The 27,158-nt window shown below is 41.9% G+C and overlaps 2 protein-coding genes across 2 annotated transcripts in view; one reads left to right on the forward strand and one right to left on the reverse strand.

Moving 5' to 3' along the window:
* The window catches only part of SCARA5 (scavenger receptor class A member 5), a 426,171-nt gene that overhangs the window by 388,923 nt on the left and 10,090 nt on the right, over positions 1-27,158 (forward strand). The gene's annotated exons all lie outside the window — the stretch shown is intronic.
* LOC117356665 (40S ribosomal protein S23-like) lies at positions 1,934-10,389 on the reverse strand. Its single transcript, XM_033936212.1, has 2 exons — positions 10,365-10,389; positions 1,934-2,358 (listed from the first exon to the last, which is right to left on the reverse strand). Exons 1-2 carry the CDS (start codon positions 10,387-10,389, stop codon positions 1,934-1,936), a joined length of 450 nt encoding a protein of 149 aa, XP_033792103.1.

Raw genomic sequence — 27,158 nt, forward strand, 5'->3', positions numbered from 1 at the left:
TCAGGAGCTTTGCCTTCTGCTGAATTCAAATGCTGCCGGTGGAAATGCCGAATGGAAGTTTGCCGAATGCCGCCGCTGCAGTGTTCTTTTCAGCATCGGCACAGCATTTTTTGAGATAGCAGACTATGAGAGCAATCCGTTTGATTAGTAGTAATCTGGTGCCATCTACTGGGCTTCTATTTTATACACCCCTGAGGAAGGCTACGCTAGCCGAAACATGGACCATGTTGGGGTCCACTTTATATTTTTATGCCTGCCTTATTTTATGTACATGATATATGACTTTGTGTCCCTTCCCCACTCCTTTTTCGTTGGCACATACACATATGATATCTTGTCAAATGGGAGATAATCATACATGTGACACTCAATGCAAAAGACTAGATATCAGCAGTTGAGTGGTCCTGAGTAATTTAAGTGAGCAGGAACCTCTCCTGTCTACTTAAATCACTTTGAATATCAGGCATAATCTTTCTTTTCCAATGCAAAATGCTTTGAAAAAATGTGAGAAAGAAGATGCTTTAAAATAACAACAGCGGTGCCACAATTTCTTTAGTATATGTAGACTTTGGTAAGAATCCCACTTTGAAAGATATTCATCCTCTTTTCTTTTTTTCTCATCTTACATGAAGTGCCAAACATTGTTTTTACACTCTGTTATCAATTTTCATGTATGTTGGCAAATACAGTTTTCCTTTGGTTTCCAAGCACACCACAGACCAAAGCTCATAGATGAAAAGTCTGGAAAATTCACTGACACATTGTTGGAAACAAAATACTACCAGTTTCTTATCAAGAGGCTACTTTTTCCTTAAAATGTTTTACTGTATATTCTCGAATTCAAACCGACCCGAATATAAACCGAGGTAACCTTTTTCCCCCCAAAAAAGGAGGAAAAAAGGTTGGCTCAAATATAAACTGGGGAGGTTTAATATTCAAGTGTAGTGCCTTTGCTTTGCCCTGCATCCTGCTCCCCTTCCCTCGCTGCTCTGCCAGTCTCTGCACCCAGCCCCCCTCCCTCCCTGCTAGGTTCTATACCCTTTCCCAACCTCCCTCCCGATGCCTTGCAGGCCTCTACCAGGCTTACCATGAGACCTGTTGGTCCAGCAGTGTCTGGAAGAGGAGGGATCCTGCCTGCCTCCTGTCCTAGCCAATTCTAATTATTTTTATCTCCTTCCTGCCTCCCCTCACGTATCTTTTAGTTTCCCTGGTGGTCCAGTGGTGAATGGCAGAAGCAATCTTCCTTCACTCCTGCCCATGCAGAGCCACTAGCTATTTGACTGGAGTTCTCGCGGTAGCCAATTAGCTAACGGCTTTGCATGGGCAGGAGCGAAGGACGGTCGCTCCTGCTGTGATTCACCACTGGACCACAAGGGATACTATAAGGTACATGGGGGAGGCGAGAGAGAGATAAAGATAATTAGAATTGGTTGGGACAGAAGGCAGGAGGGTTCCCTCCTGTTCTTGCCACCGCAGGACTACCAGGCCTCACGGCAGGCCCAGCAGAGGCCTGCAAACAGGTTCAGACAACAACCCCATTTTTGGGCCATTTTTGGGCCATTTATGTGGTCCAAAAATCTCAGTTTATATTTGAGTTTATATGGTAACTAGAAACCTCTTAACTTCTATCAGGACACCACTGGTGATTGTCTAAAAATGTTTTTAAAAACAATTGTGTTACGCTTCACATGTAGAAGAACAAAGTGAATATTTTGAATGGGGACTTTCCTCAAGGTGTGGAAAAAAGTAGGTTTCAGTAAACAATTCATATTTTTCCACAGCTTCAGAAATCAAATTATACTTAGCATTAATTTTTAAGGTGTTTAATGGAATGGTAACCATTAAACCCAATAGTTTGAAATATACATATTCAACCTTTTTTTTTTTTTTTTTATTTCATGAAAGGAAGAGTTTTATTAGCATGAGAATTAGTTTATGATCTTGGTCTCTCCTTCTTGCCTTTGTATAAGGCTAACAGGGAAGCATTAGCCACTTTCACAACTTTGAACCGGACACCAGGACTATCACCAACAGCATAACCAGCATGGCCAAAACCAGCAACCAGAACTTCATCATTTTCCTCAATGAAGTTTAAATCATTGGGCACAAAAGCAGTAATTTTCTTGCTGGTCTTGATCAGCTGCACTCTGACATACTTCCTGATACCAGAGTTGGGCTGTTTAGCCTCTACACCAACTTTTTCCAGGAGAATTCCTTTGGCGTGGGAAGCACCTACAAAAGGATTGGCCTTCAGGGAAGTACCCAAGTGAGCCTTCTTGTATTGCTTGTCATGCCTTTTCTGCTCACACCGATGGTTTCTAGCTGTACGAAGACCACGGCACTTGCCCTTCCTGCCATCTCAGCGCCTCCAGCCAAAAAAGCCAAAAATTTTAACCATTTCTATTTTTTGTATTGGATGATTTAACTAACTTTCACAATTTTTGTTAAAGATTTATATAATAAGACACCAGTTTCCTTAATCTACGCATGTACATGTCTAAAGTACATGCTTTTATTTTCACCAGCTCTCGAGCAACAATAACGGGTTCATAATAAATTTTTTAAAAGTCTAAATACCCACCTAAATCGGTACTTGGACAATCAAAAAGGTCATCCAAGTACTGATAATTGAACAGAATTTTAGACATATTTAAAACTAGTTTAGGCCTTTTCCCTGTACGCCCAGAGCGAAAAGGGGCTTTTGGAGGAGTGGGTAAGGCTGGAGGTGTGCGGGATATGGGCCGAACTAGACTTAGTCGTTTGGCAGCCATATTCGAAAATTTTGACAGGTTGCCTAGACTGAACATATATGTTTTGACTTAGACCAAGTCAAAACAGGTATAAATTCCGGATCAGGCCGTTGAGCTGATTGCTGCATTCCTCCTGCCAGGGAACACCATCAGGGATTGGGGGTGTCAGCAAGAAGGGTTGGGCTTCCCTCCTGCCAGGGAACCTTGGTGTGGGGTGTCGGCAGGAGGGATTAGGCATTCCTCCTACTGCCGATCATTGGGGAAGGTTTGGGGGATTGTGGCAAGAGAAATTGGGCATCTCTCCTACCAGTGAACATTCGGGGGGGGGGGGGGTCATGGCGGCTTTGGGCAGGAGGGAATGGGCATCCCTCCTGCTGCGATCGTTTGGGGAGGGGCAATGGTCCCACGATTCTCTAACCGGCACTTATGATAGACATCAGTTAGAGAATTGTGCTTTCAGGCAAAGGACAGGTCCCTCCCATGCCTAAAAGGTCTTGCTTTGGGTGTTTAGGACTTGGGCGGGTTTGTTTTTTTTGAAAGGCTTAAAGGTAAATGTAGTGGCAGCCTGGGCGATTAAACTCCTGAACATAAAGGTAGGCTATTCTCATAAAAAAACACATTTTGGATGTTTTTTCGAGAATGGACATTTCCCTGCTGCCTACTTTGTGTGCCTAGGGCCTTAGGCCACAAGGGGACTTAGATGTTGTTTTTGATTATGCCCCTCTAAGTGATCACATCTACATTCACAGTTTATGCTAGTATTTTATAAAGATAAGTAGATGACTACTTGTCTTTAGAAAATAATCTCTTAGTCAGTTCACTGTTATAAAATTATTCTTTTTATAGGAAGTGTATAGGTAAACTTTTCCCTTATATAGTACCTTAAACACCCTAGTGGTGAGGCCACTAGGCGTACGTAGCATATGTGACACCCGGGGCCCATCATTTTTTGACACTCCCCCCATCTATATAAAAAATATGATTTTTAGTAACAATCCACATATCGCACAACAAGAGTGTACCTAGGAAAAGGCAGCAACTTAAACACTGCAGTGAGCACTAGAACACCAACACATACATTGTAAAACTAAACAAGCCAGATCCCGCACAGTCAATTGATCCTGCAGTCAATGCCAACTGAAAACTATGTCATTTTCATACACACAGAACAGAGATATACCCTCACCCAATATGGAATAATCACAAACTAAAAATAGAAATATGTAGACAAAAGTTAAACTGAACTGCCAAGAAACCAGACTCTGCATACAATGCAATACCACAGCACCACAAAAACAGTGACACGTTCCCTAATACTGTGCAAAATATAAAGACAGTAGATGTAAATTTGAAAAAACTGGTACATAACAATCACCACTTTACAAATTAACAAATAAAAATAAAACAAATAATGAGAAATAAGAAAATACCATTTTATTGGACTAATCCATTTTCCAATTAGCTTTCAGAGGCTAAATCTTTCTCCTCCTGGCCCTCCCTCTTTCTTTCTGCCTTTCTTTCTCTCTCCCCCTGGCCCCTCTCTTTATTTCTGCCTTTCTGTCTCTCTCCCCCTGGTCTTCCTCTTTATTTCTGCCTTTCTGTCTCTCTCCCCCTGGTCTTCCTCTTTATTTCTGCCTTTCTGTCTCTCTCCCCCCGGTCTTCCTCTTTATTTCTGCCTTTCTTTCTCTCTCCCCCCGGTCTCCCTCTTTATTTCTGCCTTTCTTTCTCTCTCCCCCTGGTCCCCCCTCTTTTTCTGCCTTTCTTTCTCTCTCCCCCTAGCTCCCACAAAGCCAACGTGCCGATTTCTTCACTTCCACGATTCTTTCCCTACCCCTACCCCCAAGCCAGCAGCCGATTTCTCCCTGCTCCTTCCCCGAACTAGGCCTGGTGCGTACAAGCGCCGGGCCCACAAGACTTCACCTCCGGCGTCAGTTCTAACGGGGAGGAAGTTCTAGGCCAGCCAGACAGCTGGCCCAGAACTTCCTCTCCAACATTAGAATTGACGCCGGAGGTGAAGTCTTATGGACCCTGCACTTTTTCCCCGCCCACCAGCCTGCCTCACCTTTTCCCTCCACCTTCCAAGCAGCGGGCTGGCAAAGGCAACCAATGAGATGAAACTTAGCTCGCTCGCCCACCAGTGAGGCTGCACGATGTATTGAAGTCATGTTGCCAGCTGGGTTAAGGAGTGACTCTGCGGGGGAGCCGGTGCCGGGATGCAGTGGTTAGATGGAGCAGCGGCAGAATAGGGAGGGTGGCCGGCTGTGCACCCCCTTGGGGCGTGCACCCGGGACAGACCGCCCCCCCCCCTTGTTACGCCACTGGGTGAGGCTGCCACTAAGGGTCACTGGTGCCATTTTTAAGAAGAGAGTCACTGTGGCAGTAGTGAGTTTGGATTACTCCTGTCCATGTGACCCCAGGACCTGTGGGATGAGTCAGCATATGCAGGTGGGCAGGTAGGTGGGGTGAGGTGAAGGGGAAGCTGGTTACTACTGTTTATCATTTCTATGGAGATGAAAGGTGTACACAGCACTGTACATTTAACATTCAATAGATATTTCCAGAAGAAAGCTGCAGAGGAGGGGTACAAATGGAGGGGGAGGGCACTATGGGGTGCCAAAGTGTAGGGGAGGAGGACACCAACACAACAAATGTTGGCTCAGGTTTGTTGGCACTGGCCCCAGTCCTAACCAGCCCTACCCTGACCATGGTGGTCAGAGTACGTATTTAACAGCACTACAAGTTAAGTGCCACTGAATGTCTGCTCATGAACAGCAGGACTTAACTTTGTAAGGTCCTTTCTACCCAATGAAATCCTAATGAATATCTGCTCCAGGATGTCCAATCATGCATTTTCACTAGACCATTCTGCAAAGAGTAGTTATCCTGATCAGGATTGCCGAGTATGATAATAATTGTGGGAAGGAAGGTGCTAGGTGCCAGTAAGTTAAGTGAGGGGGTGCAAGTCTGAAGGTGTGACTTGGCCACCCAAAACATATGCACCAACCCTGCTCATAAATGTGATTTTAACTGCCAATGTGAGCCAAGTTTCATACCTTTTTTTAACTGTGGATGACACCAAAATCAATTCAATGCCCAGTTATATTTTACAAAGGCTAGAAGACAAACAAGAATACCTACCCAAATTATTTCCTGTTTAGTAGAATTTAGTACAAGTTTATTCTGAAACAGGATTTAACAAAAGCATCCAGATGCTCAGGAACAGCTAATGAATCATCCACAGGAACAATAACTTGAATACCATCTGTATACACTTGAAAGGCACATCCATGGGAATGGAGGAGATGAGTAAGTGGAAAGATGGACCCCAGAGTGCATAGGCATCCAGGCATTATCACTGTATTTCATTTTTATCATTTACCTTTGCCACGATGTTCTGAACCTCTAAGGTTTTGTAAACAAAGCCAGAAGAATGCTGGGCTGCATAAAAAAAAGGAATCACCAGCAGAAAAAGGGAGGTGCTGGTGCCCCTGTGCAAGTTGCTGGTGAGGCTATATCTTGCTAAGGATGCAAGAAGACTAGAAGTGGTCCAGAGGAAGGTAACGAAAATGAAATCGGGATTGTGTCGAGAGATGTATGAGAAGAGGTTCAATACCTGAATATATATATACCCTGTAGGGATGGAACCCAGCGAACACACACACAGGATACGAGTCAGGAAGGAGGCGGTGCCAATGGCTAGCTCCGAGCCCGTTTTATTATGCTAATGACATCATAGTGACTCCCTCGATTATATGTCTAATGATTGGTGGATACAAAGTCAGATGCATTTTACATCGTGTCATCCTTAACTCTGCACCTAGGCAATGCCTGATTAACACGTAGACAAAACCTGAGTCTCTGCACGTATCCAAGGCCTGTCAGCTGATGTCCTTTCCAAATAAGGACTAGTTAAATTAAGATAAGGGTTAAATGTGACAGGTAAGGGGGAGAGAGGGAATGATTCAGCATTCTTTCACAGGGGCTATGAAATCAGTGTGCTGATCTCGCCCTGTTTCAGAATGGCGTCCCTTCAATACCCTAGAGCAGGGGTTCTTAACCTGGGGTCTGTGGACCCCTAGGGATTCCATGGATGGGTTTCAGGTGTTCCATGAGGGTCAGATAAAAATTAACATTTATATTCACTATACAGCCCGGTACTATTGATTTTTCTCACAGATAACGAGAGTAGATGTAGTAATAATGGTAGTAGAAAACGTAGTAGTAGTAGATCTGTTTTAATTTGCACAAGAGGATTGTATTTGATAATTATAATGAGTGGCCATTACTTTTTGCTTATAAAAGGAGTGGGCTTTTTTTAAATTGTTTACTTTAAAGTTTAATAATGCTTTGTGCATGTCATATATATATGAGACAATTAAATCTTGATAAATAGAGTACATTATATTCATTGCATACAAAGTTGTATTTATGTGAATATTTCTGGGGAAGGGGTCCATAGCTTTCATCAGATTCTTAAAGGGGTCTGGGACTCAAAAAAGGTTAAGAATCACTGCCCTAGAGGAAAGAAGGGATAGATGAGATGTGATACAGATGTTTAAATACTTGAATGGTATTAATCTACAAACAAATCTTTTCCAGAGACAGAGAAATATTAAAAATAGAGGACATAGCATGAGGTTGTGGGGTGGTAAACTTAGGAGTAATGCCAAGAAATACTTTTTCATGGAGAGGGGTGGTGGATGCCTAGAATAGCCTCACTGTAGAGTTGGTGGAGGCAAAAACAGTGACCGAGTTAAAAATGCATAGGATAGATACAAAGGATTCCTAAATAGAAAGAGGATAGTGTCAACATAAAACTCATCAGATCAACAACTATAACTTCATTTATAATGCACAGGAGTGATGCTTAAATGCAGCCCCAGCAGTGGGGGAAAGACACTGATGCTGGAGAGATTTCTACTATCTTTGTCCCATATATGGCAAGACAGATCGGGATGGGCTGAAGTTCGTTTTGACAGCAACTGTACCACTGGGGCAATGTGGTCAATGCCAGACAGACTTCTACAATCTGTGTCCCATATATGGCAAGACGGATCAAGAGCAAGTACAGTCAAACCTCGGTTTATGAGTAACCCGGTTTGCGAGTGTTTGGCAAGATGAGCAAAACACTTAGCAAACTTTTGACTCGTAAACCGAGCATTGACTCGATTTGCGAGCCCCCACCTAACCCGACCTGACCGCGGGAACCAACAGTATTGTTCCCCCCGAGGCCACCGGTGCTTCTATCACCTCTTCCCCCCCTTCCCCGACTGGCCCTGTCCTTACCCCTGCACCGCCGGTGATAAAAGTGCCTGCTGTCGGTCTGCTGCTGAGCCTTGAGCATCTGCGTATGCTCAGGCCTTCTGATCTCACCCTCTCCGAGATTCTCACTAACTCTTATGGGAAAAGTTGCTTTGATATACGAGTGTTTTGGTTTAAGAGCATGCTTCTGGAACGAATTATGCTCGTAAACCAAGGTACCACTGTATGCATATTGTATACCACATTCATATCAGCCAAGTACAGGTCTTGTCTATCCCGAGGGGAGGACATTTTATCTAATCTAATCTTTGGTTTATATACCGGGTCATCTCCCAGTGGAGCTCGACTCGGTTCACATATAATTAAGACTAGAGAACATAGCAGAAAACATAGGAGAAGGAAGAACTAATTAAAAACTAAAGTACATAAGAAAAGCATAAGAAAAATAACTATAATATTATCATTTCATTGAGGCTGTAGTTAAACCATTTAAAAATTGCGAGAACAGCAAAGTTTTCAGGAATTTATGAAATAATTGCAGCTTGCCTAAAAACCTAATGGAGTCGGGAAGTTCATTCCAGATCTCTACATATTTGAAAACAAAAGATCGACTGAGCTTCCCAGCAGATTTAATTCCCTTAAAGGAAGGGAAAGCTAACTTATATCTTTGTGTGTTTCTCAAATGGCAAAGTCTAAGGGCTCCTTTTACGATAGTGCGCGCTAGCCAAAAATCTACCGCCTGCTCAAAATGAGGCGGTAGTGGCTAGCGCGCACGCTATTCCACGCGTTAAGGCCCTAATACGCCTTCGTATTAGGAGCCCTAAGGGTATTCCAACATAAGGGGACATATTCCATAGAGAAGCTTGAAGATTATGCATGTGCATTTAAACTGGATCCTAAAGCGAACTGGGAGCCAGTGAAGTTTTATCAACAAAGGGGAAACATGATCATACTTTCATTTCCCAAAAATGAGCTTAGCTGCAGTATTCTGTATTAACTGAAGTCATTTTAGACTGCTCTGCTTAATGCCCAGATAAACTGAGTTACAATAATCTAGCTGAGAAAGCACAGTGGATTGTACCAACACTGAGAAATGTTCTTGATGGAATAGTGATCTGACCTTCCGCAACATGCGCAGACTAAAAAAACACTTTTTTGTCAAGGAATTTATCTGTTCATGAAATGTACGTGATGAGTCCAAGATGACACCCAGGACTCTAGATGAAAAATCTATATGTAATGCGATACCTGTTTTTAATGTAACAGAGGAAGGGAGGTTTTCTAATTTTGGCCCAATCCAAAGCAATTTGGTTTTGGCAGCGTTCAGTTTCATTTGAATAGACAAAGCCCATAGCTGAAGTTTAGAAATGCAGCAGTCTATACTAGGGACCAGGTTGTTAAGATCAGGATCAACTTCTAATAAAATGAAAATATCGTCTGCATAGGTATACATAGTCTCTGATGATGAAAGGCAAAATTTTTCAGAGAAGTCGTATATACATTAAACAATATTTTATAGAGGAACTTAGCAAGTAAAATGAATAATTACTAAATTGTTGGTTCAACATTGCCTTGATGATGAGTGTGACTGTTGGGCTGACTGGATGATATTAAGAAAACACTTTCACAAGAAAAATGCACAGTGTCTGATGGAAATAAACAGCACAGCTCAGGCTTAATTACTCTATGCAATTTGAAAAATGGGAGGAAAAAACCTCAGACTAGTGCCCTCCCACCGCCACAAAAGGTGGTTAAAAGGTGGTTAGGCGTTAACCTCATCGGCAAAAAACCTCCATTACACTGTAAGGGATAGAAGCCTTATGCAGTGCTGTTTGTGTACCGATCGACAGAAAATAAGTTGAAAGTTATTTCTTCTATCTTTTAGCACAAACAGCACTGCATAAGGCTTGCAATGGAGGTTTTTTGCCGATGAGGTTAACGCCTAACCACCTTTTAACCACCTTTGTGGCAGTGGGAGGGCCCTAGTCTGAGGCTTTTTCCTCTGTTTTTTTCAAATTGCATATAGTAATTAAGCCTGAGCTGTGCTGTTTATTTCAATCAGACATTGTGCATTTTTCTTGTGAAAGTGTTTTCTTAATACTATTGATTTTTCACAATATCCGAGTCCTTTTGGGCTGACTGGATGAGCCATCCTATACTGTGTTACTATGACCCATGGTTGATAAGTCAGCCTGCAACTTGGAGCTAGACAGGCCTCACATGTCTCATGTCCTTATAATCCAGTGAATTTATAACATGTGGCTTCACGTATAGCCTCTGATTTTTTTTATTTGCTAGGTTTCTTGAAGAGCGGTTTGCACCAGCCTCTTTTCTGAACCCAAACAGTATTACCTGTTGCTTTCTCTGCATCCTGCATGTCTGGTTTACATTACATTACATTAATGATTTCTATTCCGCCATTACCTTGCGGTTCAAGGCGGATTACATAAGGAGTTATCTGGACATTTCCCGTGGTATTATGGTTTCTTCAAGCATATGGGAGCTCAGAAAGGGAGCTTCTGCCTCTCCAGCCTTCTCTGCAGATATCTAATTCTCAAAGTCTGGTTAGTTTGCTGATGAATCGGGCATTTGGTCAGTACCTCTCTCATTTTTTAATCCAATAGACCAGTGATTCCTAACCCTGTCCTGGAGGAACACCAGGCCAATCGGGTTTTCAGGCTAGCCCTAATGAATATGCATGAGAGAGATTTGCATATGATGGAAGTGATAGGTATGCAAATTTGCTTCATGCATATTCATTAGGGCTAGCCTGAAAACCCAATTGGCCTGGTGTTCCTCCAGGACAGGGTTGGGAACCACTGCAATAGACTACAGCAAATTTTGGCTGTATTGCTGATGTTTCTTCAGTAGGTTCTGTTCCAACTCTCAGCATATTCCTAATGCAATAGCAATTTAAGAAGATTCCTTTTACTAATGTGCGCTAGCGTTTTTAGCGTGTGCTGCAGATTAGCGCGCGCTGCCTCCATGCTATGCATAAAAATTAAGGGCATAAAAATTAAGGGCTCCTTTTACTAAGCTGCGCTAGCGGTTTTTGCGCATGCTAGACGCTAATGCCACCATTGAGCTGGTGTTAGTTTTTAAGCGTAGCGCAGGGGGTAGTGCGCGCTAATCTGCAGCTCACGCTAAAAACGCTAGCGCACCTTAGTAAAAGGAGCCCTAACGCCAGCTCAATGGTGGCGTTAGCGTCTAGTGTGCGCAAAAACCGCTAGTGCAGCTTAGTAAAAGGAGCCCTATGATAGGTACTTTCTCTCCTGTTACTTTCTGCAGGCTATCTTCATCTTCCTTCTCCAAGAGAATGCTGACATATTCCTCCTCCTTCACTTTCATATTCCTTCCTGGGTTACTCCACCCACTTCAGCCATCCTTCTCTAGCCATCTGCTCTTTTTGTTGGTCAAAAGCCAAAACCAATGCCTTGATTTTTTGGAGAGCTTTTGTATTGGACATTCAGAGGGGGGGGGGGTTATTTGGTGCTTGCTATACCAAATTCCAGAGGGTCAAAGCATTGTACAATCTACATCCATAAAAGTGGAAAAGAATGCCATAATTGGAAAAGACAGCACACAATCAGCACACATGCATTCAGAAAGAACAGGGAACAATCAGTACATATACATTCAGAGGCAAAACTATGATCTCAGTGCAGAGATCTGGAGAGCCACTCACAAAAGGGTTAAAGGCTTGCTTGAAATCATAGGTTTATACACTTCTCCCTCCATATTCATGGTTTCAGCAATCACGGTGTTGATTATTCACAGTTTTTAGCTTGCTGGCTCCTCCCCCCAAATTACGTCAGCTTGCATAGAGAAATTGCCGATTCCATGCGTTGACAGAGAAAATCACCGATTCCCAGCACTTTCTTCGCCATGTTTTGCCTCTTCTTCAGTTTCACCATATTCACAATGGTTTTTAGTAGAAAACAGTGAATAACATATGAAAAAGTTATTCGCGGTTTTTCTGTATTTGCAGTTCTGTTAATCCCCTATCACAGGGAATGCGGAGGGAGAAGTGTAGTGTTTTCTCTAAGCTGGAAAGGGTTGGAAGACTCCTGATGGAATGGGACAAATCATTCTACAATTTGGGGGTGACAAAGGAAAAAGCTGCATGTCTGGTTGCTTCGCAGTAGGCTTTGGAGGGGGAGGGATAATAAACCGACTGGCATCCAGGGAATGATCTTGCTGGGATATGATAGAGTATCAGATTAGCAAGGAAGAAAGTGAAGTGAAGTGCTTTATAAGCCAGACACAAAATCTTAAATTGGAAACAATGTGCGAGTGGAAGCCAGTGAAAAGATTTTAACAGAGGAGTAGAATGATCAAAGGCGCCAGCACTACATAGAAGTCTTGTGGCTGTATTTCTAGAGTTTCAAGATGTTTAAGTTCTAACCGCAAGAAACCTGAATGGATAACACTACAGTAATCAACATGGTTAAGAACAAAAGCATGAAAAAAAGTGTGTAAGGCAGAGTGCTCAAGAATATTTTTAGAGGGCGTAAGCGACATAAGAACAAAAAGCCCGACAAGCACAAAAGACATATGATTGTCAAAGGAAAGGGATCTATCCAAGTAGACTAAGTGGTACTGGAAGACTGGAGGAAGGCAGATGTGGCCCCCTTTCCATAAAAGTAGAAGTAAGGAAGAAATAGGGAACTACAGGCACATAAGTCTGACTTCTGTGTGAAGTCTTTTAAAACAGAATAATGAAGTTTCTGGAATCCGGTAGATTACAGGACCCAAAGAAATCTGGATTCACTAGAGGCAGGTGTTGTCAGACAAATCTGATCAATTTCTTTGACTGGGTGACCAGAGAATTGGATAGAGAGAGTGTGCTAGATGTGGTATAGTTAGATTTTAGCAAATCCTTTGACAGTGTTACACACAGGCATCTAAAAAATAAACTGAGCGCCCTCGGTATGGGCCCCAATTTGACGGACTGGGTCAGGTACTGGTTGAGTGGAGGCGACAAATGGTAGTGGTCAATGGAGATCACACTGAGGTAAGGGATGTTACTAATGGCGTGCTTCAAGATTCAGTTCTTGGGCCTGTTATTGTTAACATTTTTGTAAACGATATTGCTGAAGGGCTGTCTGGTAAGATTTGTCTCTTTGCAGATAATACCAAAATCTGCAATAGAGTAGGCACCCCTGATGGTGTGGATAACTTGAGGAAGGACCTAGTGAAGCTTGAGAAATGGTCTGAAATTTGGCAATTAAGATTTAATACTATGAAATGCAAGGTCATGCATTTGGGCTGCAAAAACCTGAGGGAACAGTACAGTTTATGGGGTGAAGAACTTTTGTGCATGAAAGAGGAGCGGGGCTTGGGTGTGATAGCTAGCTGCCATTTTTTTTACAAGAAGAAAGTGTTTGTTGAGTGCAGATCATGGTAAACAGTAAGTGATGTATTTTAGAATATGTGTGTTAACAAAGGACATAAGTATAGCCTCTTTCTAAAGTAAGCATAACTTTAAATGTGGCAAATAGAAAATTATATCTCCTAGCCAAAATATATTTATTAAAAGTATGCTGTTAGAAAAGTAGAGTGGCTTTCGTTTTGTAAAAGAAGTTTGCTTAGGAACGCTAACTGTAACTTTGGAAATTCAGCAGAAAGTAAAGCTTTAAAACAGCAGCGTGAAACTAATAGTACTAGTATATAAATATTATCATATACATAATGCTTGAGCTTTATTAGATGAGGAATCTAATATAATAAAACCCTTACCCGCGCATGCGTAGTTGAAACAGCGTGATCCCTGCCGCCGTGATTTCTGCTTCCCTGGCTATGTTCTATGTGCAGTGCGTGCGCGGCGGTGGAGTCTGTGGCGGTTTGATTTGCGGTGCGTAAGAGGAGCCTGCAGCACCAATTTTACCCATTGCAAGCATCACTTCCTGCCAACGGCTGTGTGAGGCCCGGGAGAAGAGGGGAGGGGGGAGGGGGATGAGAAACGCTACTGATAGCTGGCCTACTACAGGACAGGGGGAGTAGGAAAGAGGTGCTGCTGGATGGGGGGAGGTAAAAGGAAGGGAAAAGGGCTACTGTAGGACAGGGGGAGCAGGCAAGGGATGGTTGCACAGGGAAGGGGGGGAATGCTGCTGCTGCTGCACAGGGAAGTGGGGGGGAAGAGGGAAAGGGGGCCAGGGAGCAATCTTGGTTTGCTTTGGGGGGTAGACAGAAGGGGGCCATGGAGAGAGACAGAAATACAGGCAGGCAGTGCACGAGAACAAAAGGCAGACACACAGAAAGATAGCGGGCAGGGAGAGAGACAGAAAGAAAGAAAGATAGACAAGCAGGGGGCCAGAGAGAGAGACAGACAGAAAGAAAGACAGACAGACAGAAAGAAAGACAGCGGGAGGGAGAGAGATAGAAAGAATGGAAGAAAAAGACAGGGGCAGGGAGAGACACAGAAAGAAAGAAAGAAAGACAGATAGTCATATATTCTAGCACCTGTTAATGTAACGGGCTTAAACACTAGTATAAACATAATCAGTGTGCTTTAAGAAAGTAATGCTACTAGTGAAATCGGTACTAAAATTTATATTGTCTTATATAACGCTTGAACTTCATTAGAAGAGGTACTGTATATATTAATCTAATCTAATCTAATCTAATCTAAACCTTAAGTTTATATACCGTATCATCTCCATGAGAATGGAGCTCGACACGGTTTACAAGAATTTAAAATAGTGGGTAGAGAAGAAGAAAAAGGATTACACAATTGCCGTGAATTAGTGAAATTTAAGAAACACTATTAAGGAATGTTACAAGGGAGCTTTTTTAGTATAAAGAAATACTTATTAAGTAATAAGTAATGATAGATCATTTTGATTGACAAATAGGTTGATAAGTGATTTTGATTTAAAGATCTAAATTAACTTCGGGACTACTTTTGTAAAGAATTTGAAGGCAGACATCAATTTCAGAATTTATAATTATTTTAATAAGAAAAATTTTATGATGGTAAAAGACATGTTTACGGATAAAGATGATTTTATAGATAAACTGAGATTGATTATGTAGAGAATCAGAGTGACTGACTGAATGGCTAAGCCTGTGGATATAAAGAGGAAACTGCTGATTGATATGAGGTTGGTTTTAAAGGTTTTTAAATTTGTTTCGATTTAGTGAATATATAGGTATATTAGAGAAATATTTTTGAGAATATATATAGGATGGTGTAAATTGTAAAAAGTGGGATGATTTTAAATGTTGTTTTAGGGCTCCTTTTACGAAGCCGTGTTAGTGGTTTAACGCACGTAATAGCGCGTACTAATTTGCCAGCTGCACTAGCTGCTACCGCCTCCTCTTGAGCAGGCGGTAGTTTTTCGGCTAGTGCGGGGTTAACGCATGATAAAAAGTCACATGCGATAAAGCCGCTAACGCGGCTTCGTAAAAGGAGCCCTTAATTTGTACATTTGGATTTATGTATACAAATATTTTTGTATGTTATAGACCCTTGAGGCAGGCCAAGAGCTGAAACACTGGCAGTGTCAGGTCTTTTTAGTGAATAAAGAAGAATCATCTGTCCCAGTTCTACTGGCGTGTACACTCTTTTGTGGGTGTCTAAATTAAAGAGCGCATGGCACAGACATATGGGATCACTTAGGGAGAGGAAGAGATAGTGGATGCTGTGGATGGGCCATTTGGCCTTTATCTGCCATCATGTATCTATGTTTCTGTATTTCTACATTTTGTTTTATATAGACGGTTACTGTAACAGTGGAGTCAAATAGAACCAGGCTGATTGTCAGACGGAGCGAGCAACCAGTCAGCCATCAGACTGTATTTTTTTCTGGATTGAGGATCAGTTTGTGTTAAATGAGCTGCAACTTGGAGAAATCTGAAAATGAATGAAATACTGGGTATACTTGAAGAATGTCCTCGGCGTAGATATAAAGTAGTAGGTGCCATCGACTTGTGTTCGAGTCCTAGCAACTTGATGAGTTACAGAACTAAAAAGAAATTGGTTTTGTGCTAGTCTGGTAAAGTCCTCCAGCATCATCAACATGGATGTTTTCAATAGGTCCAGCACCAAAGCTCAAATGAGTTAATCTTATTTCTGTCTTGTTTCCGTAATGTCCAGCTTTCATATTTGTAATTGACTATTGAGAAAATGAGTGTGTGGACAAATCTGATCTTCATTTGGAGTGTTACTTTCTTGCCTTTGAATACTTTGTCAAGAGCCTTCATTGAAGAGCAACCAACTGCTATTCTGCAGAGTATTTCTTCCCTCCAGTTTGCTTCTTTGTTTATGAAAGAACCCAGGAGATTGAAATCCTTTACAATTTCTTTTCTACTGCCTTCAAGCTCAAAATCTTCATCATTTTCTGTATTCATGATCTTCCTCTTGTTTATGTTCAGTTCTAATCCCATGTTATGACTTTCAGCTTTGACTTTTCTCAGTAGATACAGCATGTCTTCATTGCTGCTGGTGATGAGTGTTGTATCATCTGCATAGCATAGATTGTCTATATTTTGGCTACCAACTTTGAAACCAATGCTCTCTTCTTCCAAATTTACTTTTCTGAAGATGTTTTCACCGTAAAGGTTGAACAGATAAGATGACAAGATGCATCCTTGCCTAATGCCAAGATTTATTGGTAATCAATCAGTGTTGCCATATTCTGTTCTCATTGCAGCTTCTTGATTTTCATAGAGGCTATTTATCAACTGACTTATATGTTTGGGTATTCCCATTTGTGCTAGAGTTTTCCATAGTTTATCATGATTCACACAGTCAAAAGCTTTGCAATAGTCAATTAAGCAAAACTATAGAGGCTTTTGGTATTCTTTACTCTTCTCCAATATCCATCTAACATTGGTAATAATGTCTCTTGTTCCTCGACCTTTTCCCTGAAACCAGCCTGAACTTTGGGTAGTTCTTGATCAATGCATGATTGTAGCCTTCGTTGTATTATTTTCAGCAGTATTTTGCTGGCATGTGGAATTAATGCAATCGTTCTGTAATTTTTACAGTCCTTGGCGTCACCTTTCTTTGGTATAGGTATGAACAGTAATCTTCTCCAATCGGTTGGCCATGTTTTTTCCTTCCAAATCTGTTGACACAGTTGAGTGACGGCCATGATAGCGCCTTCTGAGCCTTTGATTAATTTGCTTCAAACATCTTCGATATCAGGTGACTTGTTTTTCAATATAAGTTCTTTCAAAAAATATCTGGTTCTTCTTCAGCGTTAGTTTCCAGTTCAATTTCCCCAATGTTATCCTCATTGCCTTTTTGTATAGATTTTCCTTATATTCTTTCCATCTCTTTTTAATGCTTTCTGGATCATTCAAAATCATTCCATTGGCATCTTTAAATATCCCCAATCAAGGCTGGAATTTTTGCCACAATCTCTTAACCTCCTGATACACTAATCTGTTTTTTCTGTTTACATATTCTGATTCAATTTTCTGAGAAATATCCTTTGTTGTGCTGAACTTGAAACACTCAGTTCATTTGTGATACTTTTTCTCTATCATCATAAAGTTTTACTTATCTTCTTTGTTCGGCTACTTTTCTGGTTTCTTCTGAAATCCAAGGTGATTTCTTGGCGTTCTTTCTCTTCTGGAGTGTTTTTATAACTTCACTAATTAAGGTTTTGATGTCATTCCAAAACTCTTCAGGCTCTCTATCACCTGTAATCAAGACAGGCAAATCTGTTGTCTAGTTGTATTCAATAGTCTGAAGGAATATTTTCAATGTAATATTTTGGGAGGTCTCTAACTATCTTCTTCTTGCAAAGCTTTACTTTGATCTTGCATAGTGATCTTGTGGTCACTTCCACAATCAGCACCCAATTTATCTTGATTCATGCTTCATACATTCCATATTCCTATGTTAAGAATATATTTACAGCTTCTAATCTCCCTTTTCTGTCCAGCAACATCAGCATCAGGATGTCCTGACGGCTTTGATCACAAACACTAGGCTTCATAAACACTGGGCATACTCTGGGCAGGTCAGAAAGGAGGAGAAAATAGCCCTATACTTAAAGGATAACATACACTCGGCCAGAGTGGACACAGCGGCGACGACCAACAAATTGGAATCACTATGGGTTAAAATATTGGGAAGGAAAGGGATCGAGATAAGGATGGGCCTGTACTATCATCCACCTGGGCAAACTGAAGCAAACGATGAAGAAATGAAAGCCAAGATGAAGCGAGAATGCAAAAGCGGTAACATGATTGTTATGGGAGACTTCCCCAGGATAAACTGGAGTCTTGGAAACTCAAAATGCGCTAGGGAGACCAGATTCCTGGAGGCCATACAGGACTGCTTCATAGAGCAGCTTGTCAGAGAACCGACAAGAGGGAATGCCACTCTGGATCTAATCTTCAATGGGCTAAGAGGACCTGCAAAGGAAGTGGAAGTAGTGGGGCTATTGGGAAACAGCGATCACAATATGATCAAGTTCAAGGTTGAAATAGGAATATTGAAGGGAAAGAGAATCACAGCGACAACCTTTAACTTCAAGAAAGGAAACTATGAAGTGATGAGAGTAATGGTAAGGAAGAAACTTAGGAATAGCACTAAGAAATCGCAGACTGTAGAGCAAGCCTGGTCTTTATTCAAGGACACCGTGAGCGAGGCACAAAATCTGTATATCCCCAGATTTAGAAAAGGATGCAAAAAGAGCCAAACAAAAGGCCCGGTGTGGATAACTAAAGAAGTGAAGAAAGCGATAGGAGATAAGAAGAATTCATTCCGGAAATGGAAAAAGGACAAAACCGAGGAGAACTGGAGAGAGCACAGGAAGCATAAAAAAGAATGTCACCTCATGGTGAGAAAAGCAAAGAGAGAATATGAAGAGAGGCTAGCCAGGGAAGCACGAAATTTCAAACCGTTCTTCAGATATGTTAAACGGAAGCAGCAGGCAAGGGAGGAGGTGGGACCGCTGGATGAAGGAGATAGGAAAGGAGTAGTGAAGGAGGAAAAAGAAGTGGCGGATAGACTAAATATGTTCTTTTCGTCAGTATTTACAAAAGAGGACACATCCAACGTGCCGGAACCTGAAAAAATCTTCAAAGGAGATCAAGCAGAAAAATTAACATCCATGGAGGTAAGCCTTGAAGACGTACACAAGCAGATAGATAGATTAAAAACTGACAAACCTCCGGGCCTGGACGGAATCCACCCTAGGGTATTGAAAGAACTAAAGGAGGAAATAGCAGAACTACTACAGCAGATTTGTAATCTATCCCTGAAAACAGGCATGATCCCGGAGGATTGAAGGATAGCTAATGTTACGCCCATCTTTAAGAAAGGAGTGACCCGGAGAACTACAGACCGGTAAGTTTGACTTTGGTTCTGGGGAAGATGGCGGAAGCGCTGATAAAAGACAGCATCGATGAGCATCTAGAAAGGAATAAACTGATGAGAACAAGCCAACATGGCTTCTGCAAGGGAAGATCGTGCCTAGCGAACTTACTGCACTTCTTTGAAGGAATAAACAAACGGATGGACAAAGGGGACCCCATAGACATCTAATACTTAGATTTCCAAAAAGCCTTCGACAAGGTATCCCATGAACGCCTACTACAGAAACTGAAGAACCATGGGGTAGAAGTAGAAGTACACAGATGGATCAAAAATTGGTTCGTGGGTAGAAAGCAAAGGGTAGGAGTGAAGGGCCACTACTCGGACTGGAGGAGGGTCACGAGTGGTGTTCCACAGGGGTCGGTACTCAGACCGCTGCTGTTCAATGTATTTATAAATTATCTAGAAATAGGGACGAAGTGCGAAGTAATAAAATTCACAGATGATACCAAACTATTTAGTGAAGTTGGGACTAAAGAGGACTGTGAGGATTTACAAAGGGACCTGAACAAATTAGAAGAATGGGCAACGAGATGGCAGATAAAGTTTAATGTAGAGAAATGTAAAGTCTTGCATGTAGGAAACAGTAACCCGAAGTACAGCTGGAGGGCTGGTAATGGGTGAAAGTACCCTAGAAAATGACTTGGGGTAATAGTGGACAAGACAATGAAGCCATCGACACAGTGTGCAACAGCTTCTAAGAAGGCGAATAGAATGCTAGGTATCAAGAAAGATATTACAACCAGAACAAAAGAAGTTATCCTGCCGTTGTATCGGGCGATGGTGCTTCTGCATCTGGAGTACTGCATCTAATATTGATCACCGTACCTTAAAAAGGATATGGTGATACTCGAGATGGTCCAGAAAAGAGCGACACGATTGATAAAAGGTATGGAAAACCTTTCATATGCTGAAAGATTGGAGAAACTGAGGCTCTTTTCCCTGGAGAAGTAGAGACTTAGAGGGGACATGATAGAGACTTACAAGATCATGAAGGGCATAGAGAAAGTGGAGAGGGACAGATTCTTCAAACTTTCGAAAACTACAAGAACGAGAGGGCATTCAGAAAAGTTAAGAGGGAACAGATTTAGAACCAATGCTAGGAAGTTCTTCTTCACCCAAAGGATGGTGGACACCTGGAATGCGCTTCCATAGGATGTGATAGGACAGAGTACGGTATTGGGGTTCAAGAAGGGATTAGATGCTTTCCTGAAAGAAAAGGGGATAGAAGGGTATAGATAGAGGATCACTATATAGGTCCTGGACCTAATGGGCCGCCGTGTGAGTGGACTGCTGGACAGGATGGACCTCTGGTCTGACCCAGCAGAGGTACTGCTTATGTTCTTATGTCCTAGTAGCACGGTAAATGCCTTCCGACTTAGGGAACCATCTTTCAGCACTACACATCAATTCTTTATGTCTCATCATCTTCAAGTTTTTGGGCAGAATACAGAAGTAGATTGCTGGACCTTTCTTCAGTGCAGTATAAATTTGATACCGCCATTGTTGCAACAAACGCAATCCACCACCTCCAACAATGCCCAGATGTTTGGTACATCATTAGTTTGGCATTTCCACTGAAATTGTCCACCTTGAGAGGCTCTACTGGTAGTAAAACTACCAACAGCATAGCTCTCAGTTTCTCAGATGCGCGCAAGCTCCAGTGGCACAAGCCTATAAACAGCTTCATACCTAGCTGAATCTGCTTTGTCTCAACCCAGTGTAAGTTTGATGTTTTTTCATTGATCTGATGAAGGGAGCATAGCTCTAGATCAGGGGTGCCCACACTTTTTGGGCTTGCGAGCTACTTTTAAAATGACCAAGTCAAAATGATCTACCAACAATAAAATTTAAGAAAACACAAAGCACACTGTACACAGAGAAAATGTTAATTATCATTTATATTCCGGGGGGATTTCAAAGAGGTCAAGGCAGATGACTTTGTGCAATGACACCTCAGTATCAACTATACAAAAATAGACAAACATACTAACCGTGATAGTTGCGCTGAATGCCCCGTGCTGCTCTCGAGGTTCATAGGCTCCCTACGATAAAAAAAGCTATTGGGGTTTAGTAAAAGGGGGCCATAGTGCAAAATATAGACAGCAGATATAAATTCTCAAAACGGACACATTTTGATCACTAAATTGAAAATAAAATCATTTTTTCTACCTTTTTTGTCTGGTGATTTCATGAGTCTGGGTGCACTTTCTTCTTGACTGTGCATCCAATATTTCTTCCCTTCTTTCAGCCTCCTGTATTCTTCCTCTCCTCCAGACCTCATTCCCTCCCCCAACTTTTTCTTCCTCTCTCCCTGCCCCCTCCCCTTTTATTCTGTCTGTCTTTCTTTCTGTCTCCATGCCCCCTTTCTTTCTGTCTGTCACCCTGTCCCACTTTCTTTCTGTTTCCCTTCTTTCTTTCTGTCTCCCTGCCTACCCCCTTTTTTTCTTTGTCTTTCTCCCTGCCATCCCCAAGCCACTGCCGCCGCCATTGGGGAACAGTCCCCCAAGCCACCACTGCTGGGTTCTGAGCTCTCCCTGCTTCCCAATGCAGAAGTGCCGGGCTAACCAACCTTCCCCCCAATGTCAATTCTGACGTCAGAGAGGAAGTTCTGGGCCAGCCAGGCAGCGATTGGCTGGCCCGGAACTTCCTTTCCAACGTCAGAATTGATGACGGGGGTAGGGGGAGGGAGGCTGGTCAGCCCGGCGCTTCTGCATCAGGAAGTAGGTAGAATGTGAAGGCAACACGAGTCTATCACGGAGCCCAGGATGGGCTCTGTGATTGACTCACGTTGCCTTCATGATCTACTAGTTAATCGAAATCGACCTTTTGGGCACCCCTGCTCTAGATAGTCACAGTTGCACTGATAGTCCTGACCATGACATCTATACACCACTCACCAGGGAATATAAAAGAAGAAAGATCCTAAGGACATGCTTGTTGACTTTGAAAGTGTACCCTTCTGACTCATCCACTTTTTTGGCATCAGTCCAAGACCACAACGACTCCACCATTCCTCTCCAGACAAAAAGCTAATTTGTAAAGTTTGTTGGAAACATGATGAGCTGAGTAGATTGCCTGACAATGACAGAAGTCTAGGAGGTTCTGAAATAAATTTTAAAGAACATATTTGAGAAAATAAAGGTTGGATGCCTAAGGCAGATTAACTAGAATAAATGGTATTTGCTTATCAGATCAAGCATTGTGATATAGAAAGACATTTTCAGCTAATGACCAGGACCAGAACAATGTCTCCTACTACTCAAGACAATCATTATTATATTTCTTAATTCAATTCCCTTTTAACTAAATACACTAGCGCATACAGTTCAGTTTGTGTGCTATTGCTGTTATTAAACGTGACTTAAGTGGAATTGTTGGTGGAAGAATTTAAATAAAGAAAGCATAACAGGTCAAAGCCAATTTAATAAATAAATAAATAACCTTTTTTGCCTGCAACCTAACCTAGAAGCATTTTCAATGTGTAAATTTTTTTCTTCTTCTTCCTCACATCCATAACTTATAATAAACACTATGGGCCAAATATCCAAAGGATTTATACTTCTGAGAATATTGCTCCTAAATTGGCCTTTTTGAAAACGTTTGGAAAAATGACTAGGGCTGAACGCCTAAATTTATATTCAAAATTTCAGTTAACAGTCAATATTTTGCCAGTAGTGGCCAGCATATTTTTAAATGTTTTTTTTTTGTTGTTGTTGTCAGCTAAATTATACCCAAATATTCAATGCTGGATCATATGTAGGCATAGGCCTGAACAGATAGGAGGCATCCGTCGGTACTTATAAGTGTCTTTGCTGACATTCATATATATATCACACTAACTATCACCTATAGTCTTCTCATATTACTGTTATTATGAAGCCATACAATGTCCAGAGAGAACTTCTATATATGTAATTATAGAGATTTATATATATATATATATATATAGTGTTGTTTCTTCTTTCTTTTGTATGGACCTCCAGATAAGAATTGGACCATAAATTGTACCCAGCTATCTCATGTCTTCGTCAGTCCACTTTATTATTTATTTCTATCAAAACTATAAAATCAGCCCTTAGCTTCAATAATTCATATTAATGTTACTTTAAACTTCATATGTATTATATTCTTCCTTGATTAAATTCAATTTCATTGTGTTTTATACTTCATTTCATTTTTTTACTTTATTTCATTTTTTATATACGTAATTGATTAGCTACTTAGCTCTGAGGTTAGCTCTCAAAATTCATCAATGCCACCTCTCCCGACATGCATGATGCTATGCCTTGGAGGAAGAAGGGGAGATCGGAATTGGGGAGGGCAGATGTTCTTCTGGGGGGAGGAGGATGACAATGCTATTCAGAGGGAGGGGACAGGTGGGATGGAAGATGAGGACTAAGGGAAGGGAATGGGGGACTTGTATACTGCCTTTTTTGGCTTTCGCATTCAAAGCTGACATTCAAAGCAGCGGGTACTGGAGGATTAAGGCACGTTTGAGAAAATGAAAGGTTGGATACCTAAGGCAGATTGACTTATCAGATTAGGACTAGAACAATGTCTCCTGCTCAAGACAATCATTACCAGCTTCTCTATTATTGCATTTCTTAATTCAGTTCCCTTTTAACTAAATACATTGGTGCACACAGTACAGTTTGTGTGCTATTGCTGTTATTAAACATGACGTGGCATTGTTGGTGGTAGAATTTAAATAACTGAAACATAACAGGTCAAAGCCAATTTAATAAATACATAAACCTTTTTCGCCTGCAACCTAATCTAAAAGCATTTTCAATGTGTATATCTTTCTTCTTCCTCACATCTGCAACTTATAATAAACACTATGGGCCAGATATCCAAAGGATTTATGTTTCTGAGAATGCTGCTCCTAAATCGGCCTTTTGGATAACTGACTAATCAGACAAATAGCTAATCAGATAGGCCTATCTGCCCAATCAGCTATCTCAGCATCAGGACTGAATATTGCTGGTGCCTGGATAAGTTCTGACTCCACTCAGACTCTGCTACCAGGCCCGCTCTGGCACTACCCAGATATGGCAAGGGCACTCAGTGCTGATTTTCAATGGCACGACCCAGTTAAGTGCCTGTAAATACCAGCTGATAGCCAAGCACAGGCAATTTATGCCCAGTTAAATTACTTTGAATATTGGGCCCTAAATTCCTGAATTTAGCAGGTTTTGACGGGGAAGGATATAAGGCAGCGAAAAAGGTTAGAAGAATCTTAGCACTGATTTATAAAACTAAACTTATAAATTAGGCTCATAAATCTGGTCAAATGAAGGCAGACATAAATTTCTAAGCACAGAGCCTGATATTCGGCCAACTTTAATCATCGGTCTGCTGGACCATCACTGGCGTTAAATACAAAAATTCAGTGCTTGGCCATATCCATGCTCCAGCATTAAACTTCCGAGTATACAGAGCTGGTGAAAACATAGGCCCTCTTTTACTAAGCCGCATAGAGGTTTCTACTGCGGCCCGGGGCACTAAATGCTCCAACGCTCATAGGAATTCTATGAACATCAGAGCAGTGTCGGAGCATTTAGCACTCAGGGCTACAGTAGAAACCTCTATCATAGCTTAATAAAAAAAGGGGGGGGAAGCCAAGTAAGTGCAATATTTGACACTTATCTGACAATGAAGAACTGAATAAAGATAGAACTGTGTTTTATGTGGTCCTATTTATGTGGTTATCTTAAATGGCTAACTGCCAACTCCACCACCCCCACCCCGGAACACCCCCATAATAGCTAGTTTCGGCTTGGGTGCTAACCAGGCATTTTCGCTGGCTGAAAATGCCCATTTAGCACTGAACAGGCTCATAGCCATTTAACTTATTTTGCATATCTTTTGAGCTTAAGATGCAATTTCATCTGAAACCGTAGAGGGGTATAATAAAAAAAACCATCTAAGTCCCCTTTTGGCCTAAGTCAGTAGACGCTGAAGTTGGCAGCAGGGAAATGTCCATTCTCAAAAACAGTCCAAATTCAGGGTTTTTTGAGAACGGCCTACCTGCACGTTCAGCAATCTACTGGCCCAGATTGCCACTATGTCTATCCGTACACCACATTCCTGACCAAAAGACTGCCGAAATCCCAAACGCCTAAACCCAGACCTATTAGGCAAAGGAGGGACCAGTCCTTCACCTAAAAGCAGGATTCTGTAACCGGCGTCTGTCAAAAAACAATGCCAGTTACAGAATCCTGTAACTGGCCCACCCCCCACCTCAATGATCACGATCCCAGCCCCCCCCCCCCCCCCCGACAAACCCCAAACCGGCAGAAGGGATCCCAAGCCCTCCTGCCGAAGATGGCACCCCCGAACCCCCCCCCCCTCCTGTGAATATGGGCAGGAGGGATCCCACGACCTCCTGCCCATGGCGCACCCCGACACCCACACCCCATCCCTCGAATACGGGCAGGAGGGATTTTACCAGCTCCATATTGGATACCAGTAGTCAGAAAATATCCATATATTCAGTGCTACTCTCCATACAGTGGTCAGTGCTGAACATGTGAATGAGATGATCAGAGCCACAATTTATCTGAATCAGTAACGTAGCCCCGGTAGATATAGGCCCACGTACTTTGGGCTCTGGCCCACCCAGCAGTAGTGCATCTCTGATGTGGTTGGTTGGTAGGACTACCCAAGTTCACCAGCTGAAGACTTCTGCCATCTCTGCCTCCCCTCCCCTCCCCTGCAGACATTCCAGCATTTTTCAATTTCATCCCCCAACTCCATCTTTTAAGCCCTTCAGTTGTTTGCCGGCAGCAACTCGTATCCGCTCCCTCCTACATCTGTTCTCCTTCATTTTTCTTATCTGCCTTTTTATTTACTTTTAGAAGTAAAAATTGTAAATTTAAAGCTGATAAATAGCTAAAGAGAAAAAGGAGGAGACTGAAGACTGGAGAGGGAAAAAAGGAAGGAAATTTGCTATCGGTTGATAAAAAGGCAGATGAGGGAAATGGAAAAAAATATTTTATTCATGTTATTTCAAGTATTTATGATCTGCAAAATAGGGGACAGATTCAAAACGAATGCAAGGAAGTTCTTCTTCACTCAGAGGGTGGTGGACACCTGGAACGCACTTCCAAGTGAGGTGATAGGACAGAGTACAATACTGGGGTTCAAAAAGGGACTGGATGACTTCCTGGAAGCAAAGGGGATTGCAGGGTACAGATAGAGGGTTACTTTACAGGACATTAAGCGAAAAGGGTAAGAGAGTTTTAGGTTATGAGCACTATCAGGTCATGGACCTGAGGGGCTGCCGCGTGAGCGGACTGCCGGGCACGATGGACCTCTGGTCTGACCCGAAAGGGGCAATACTTATGTTCTTATGTAGACAGAGCTATTCTAAAACAATAAAAATATTGAACAAAAAAAAAATTCTAGACAAAGCACAACATATATAATTAAAGTGTGACACATATAATTAATAATTGACCCATTCCCATGCAGTCCCCTGCATGATATCTTCCATGCAATTTCTATGTAATATCTATGTCTCTGTAGCAGTTCTAATATTGTGTAAGCCGCAATGATTCCTAGCTGACATTTGCGGGATACAAGAGTTGGTATGGTATGGTAAGCTAAATTTTATTCCTTTCTCCCCTCCATTTCTGTTACTGATCCCCATTTCACCTCCATACCCTTTTCTTACATCTTACCACCATACCCAGGATCCTATTCCCCTTCTTTCTTGCATTTCCACCCTCTTTTACTTTCTTCAAAGACCTGTTCCCTTCCTTTGACTGTCACCCTCTTCAAAGCCCTCTGCCTTATTCTCCCTT

Source organism: Geotrypetes seraphini, chromosome 3 (genome assembly GCF_902459505.1).
Source record: "Geotrypetes seraphini chromosome 3, aGeoSer1.1, whole genome shotgun sequence".
Taxonomy (NCBI): domain Eukaryota; kingdom Metazoa; phylum Chordata; class Amphibia; order Gymnophiona; family Dermophiidae; genus Geotrypetes; species Geotrypetes seraphini.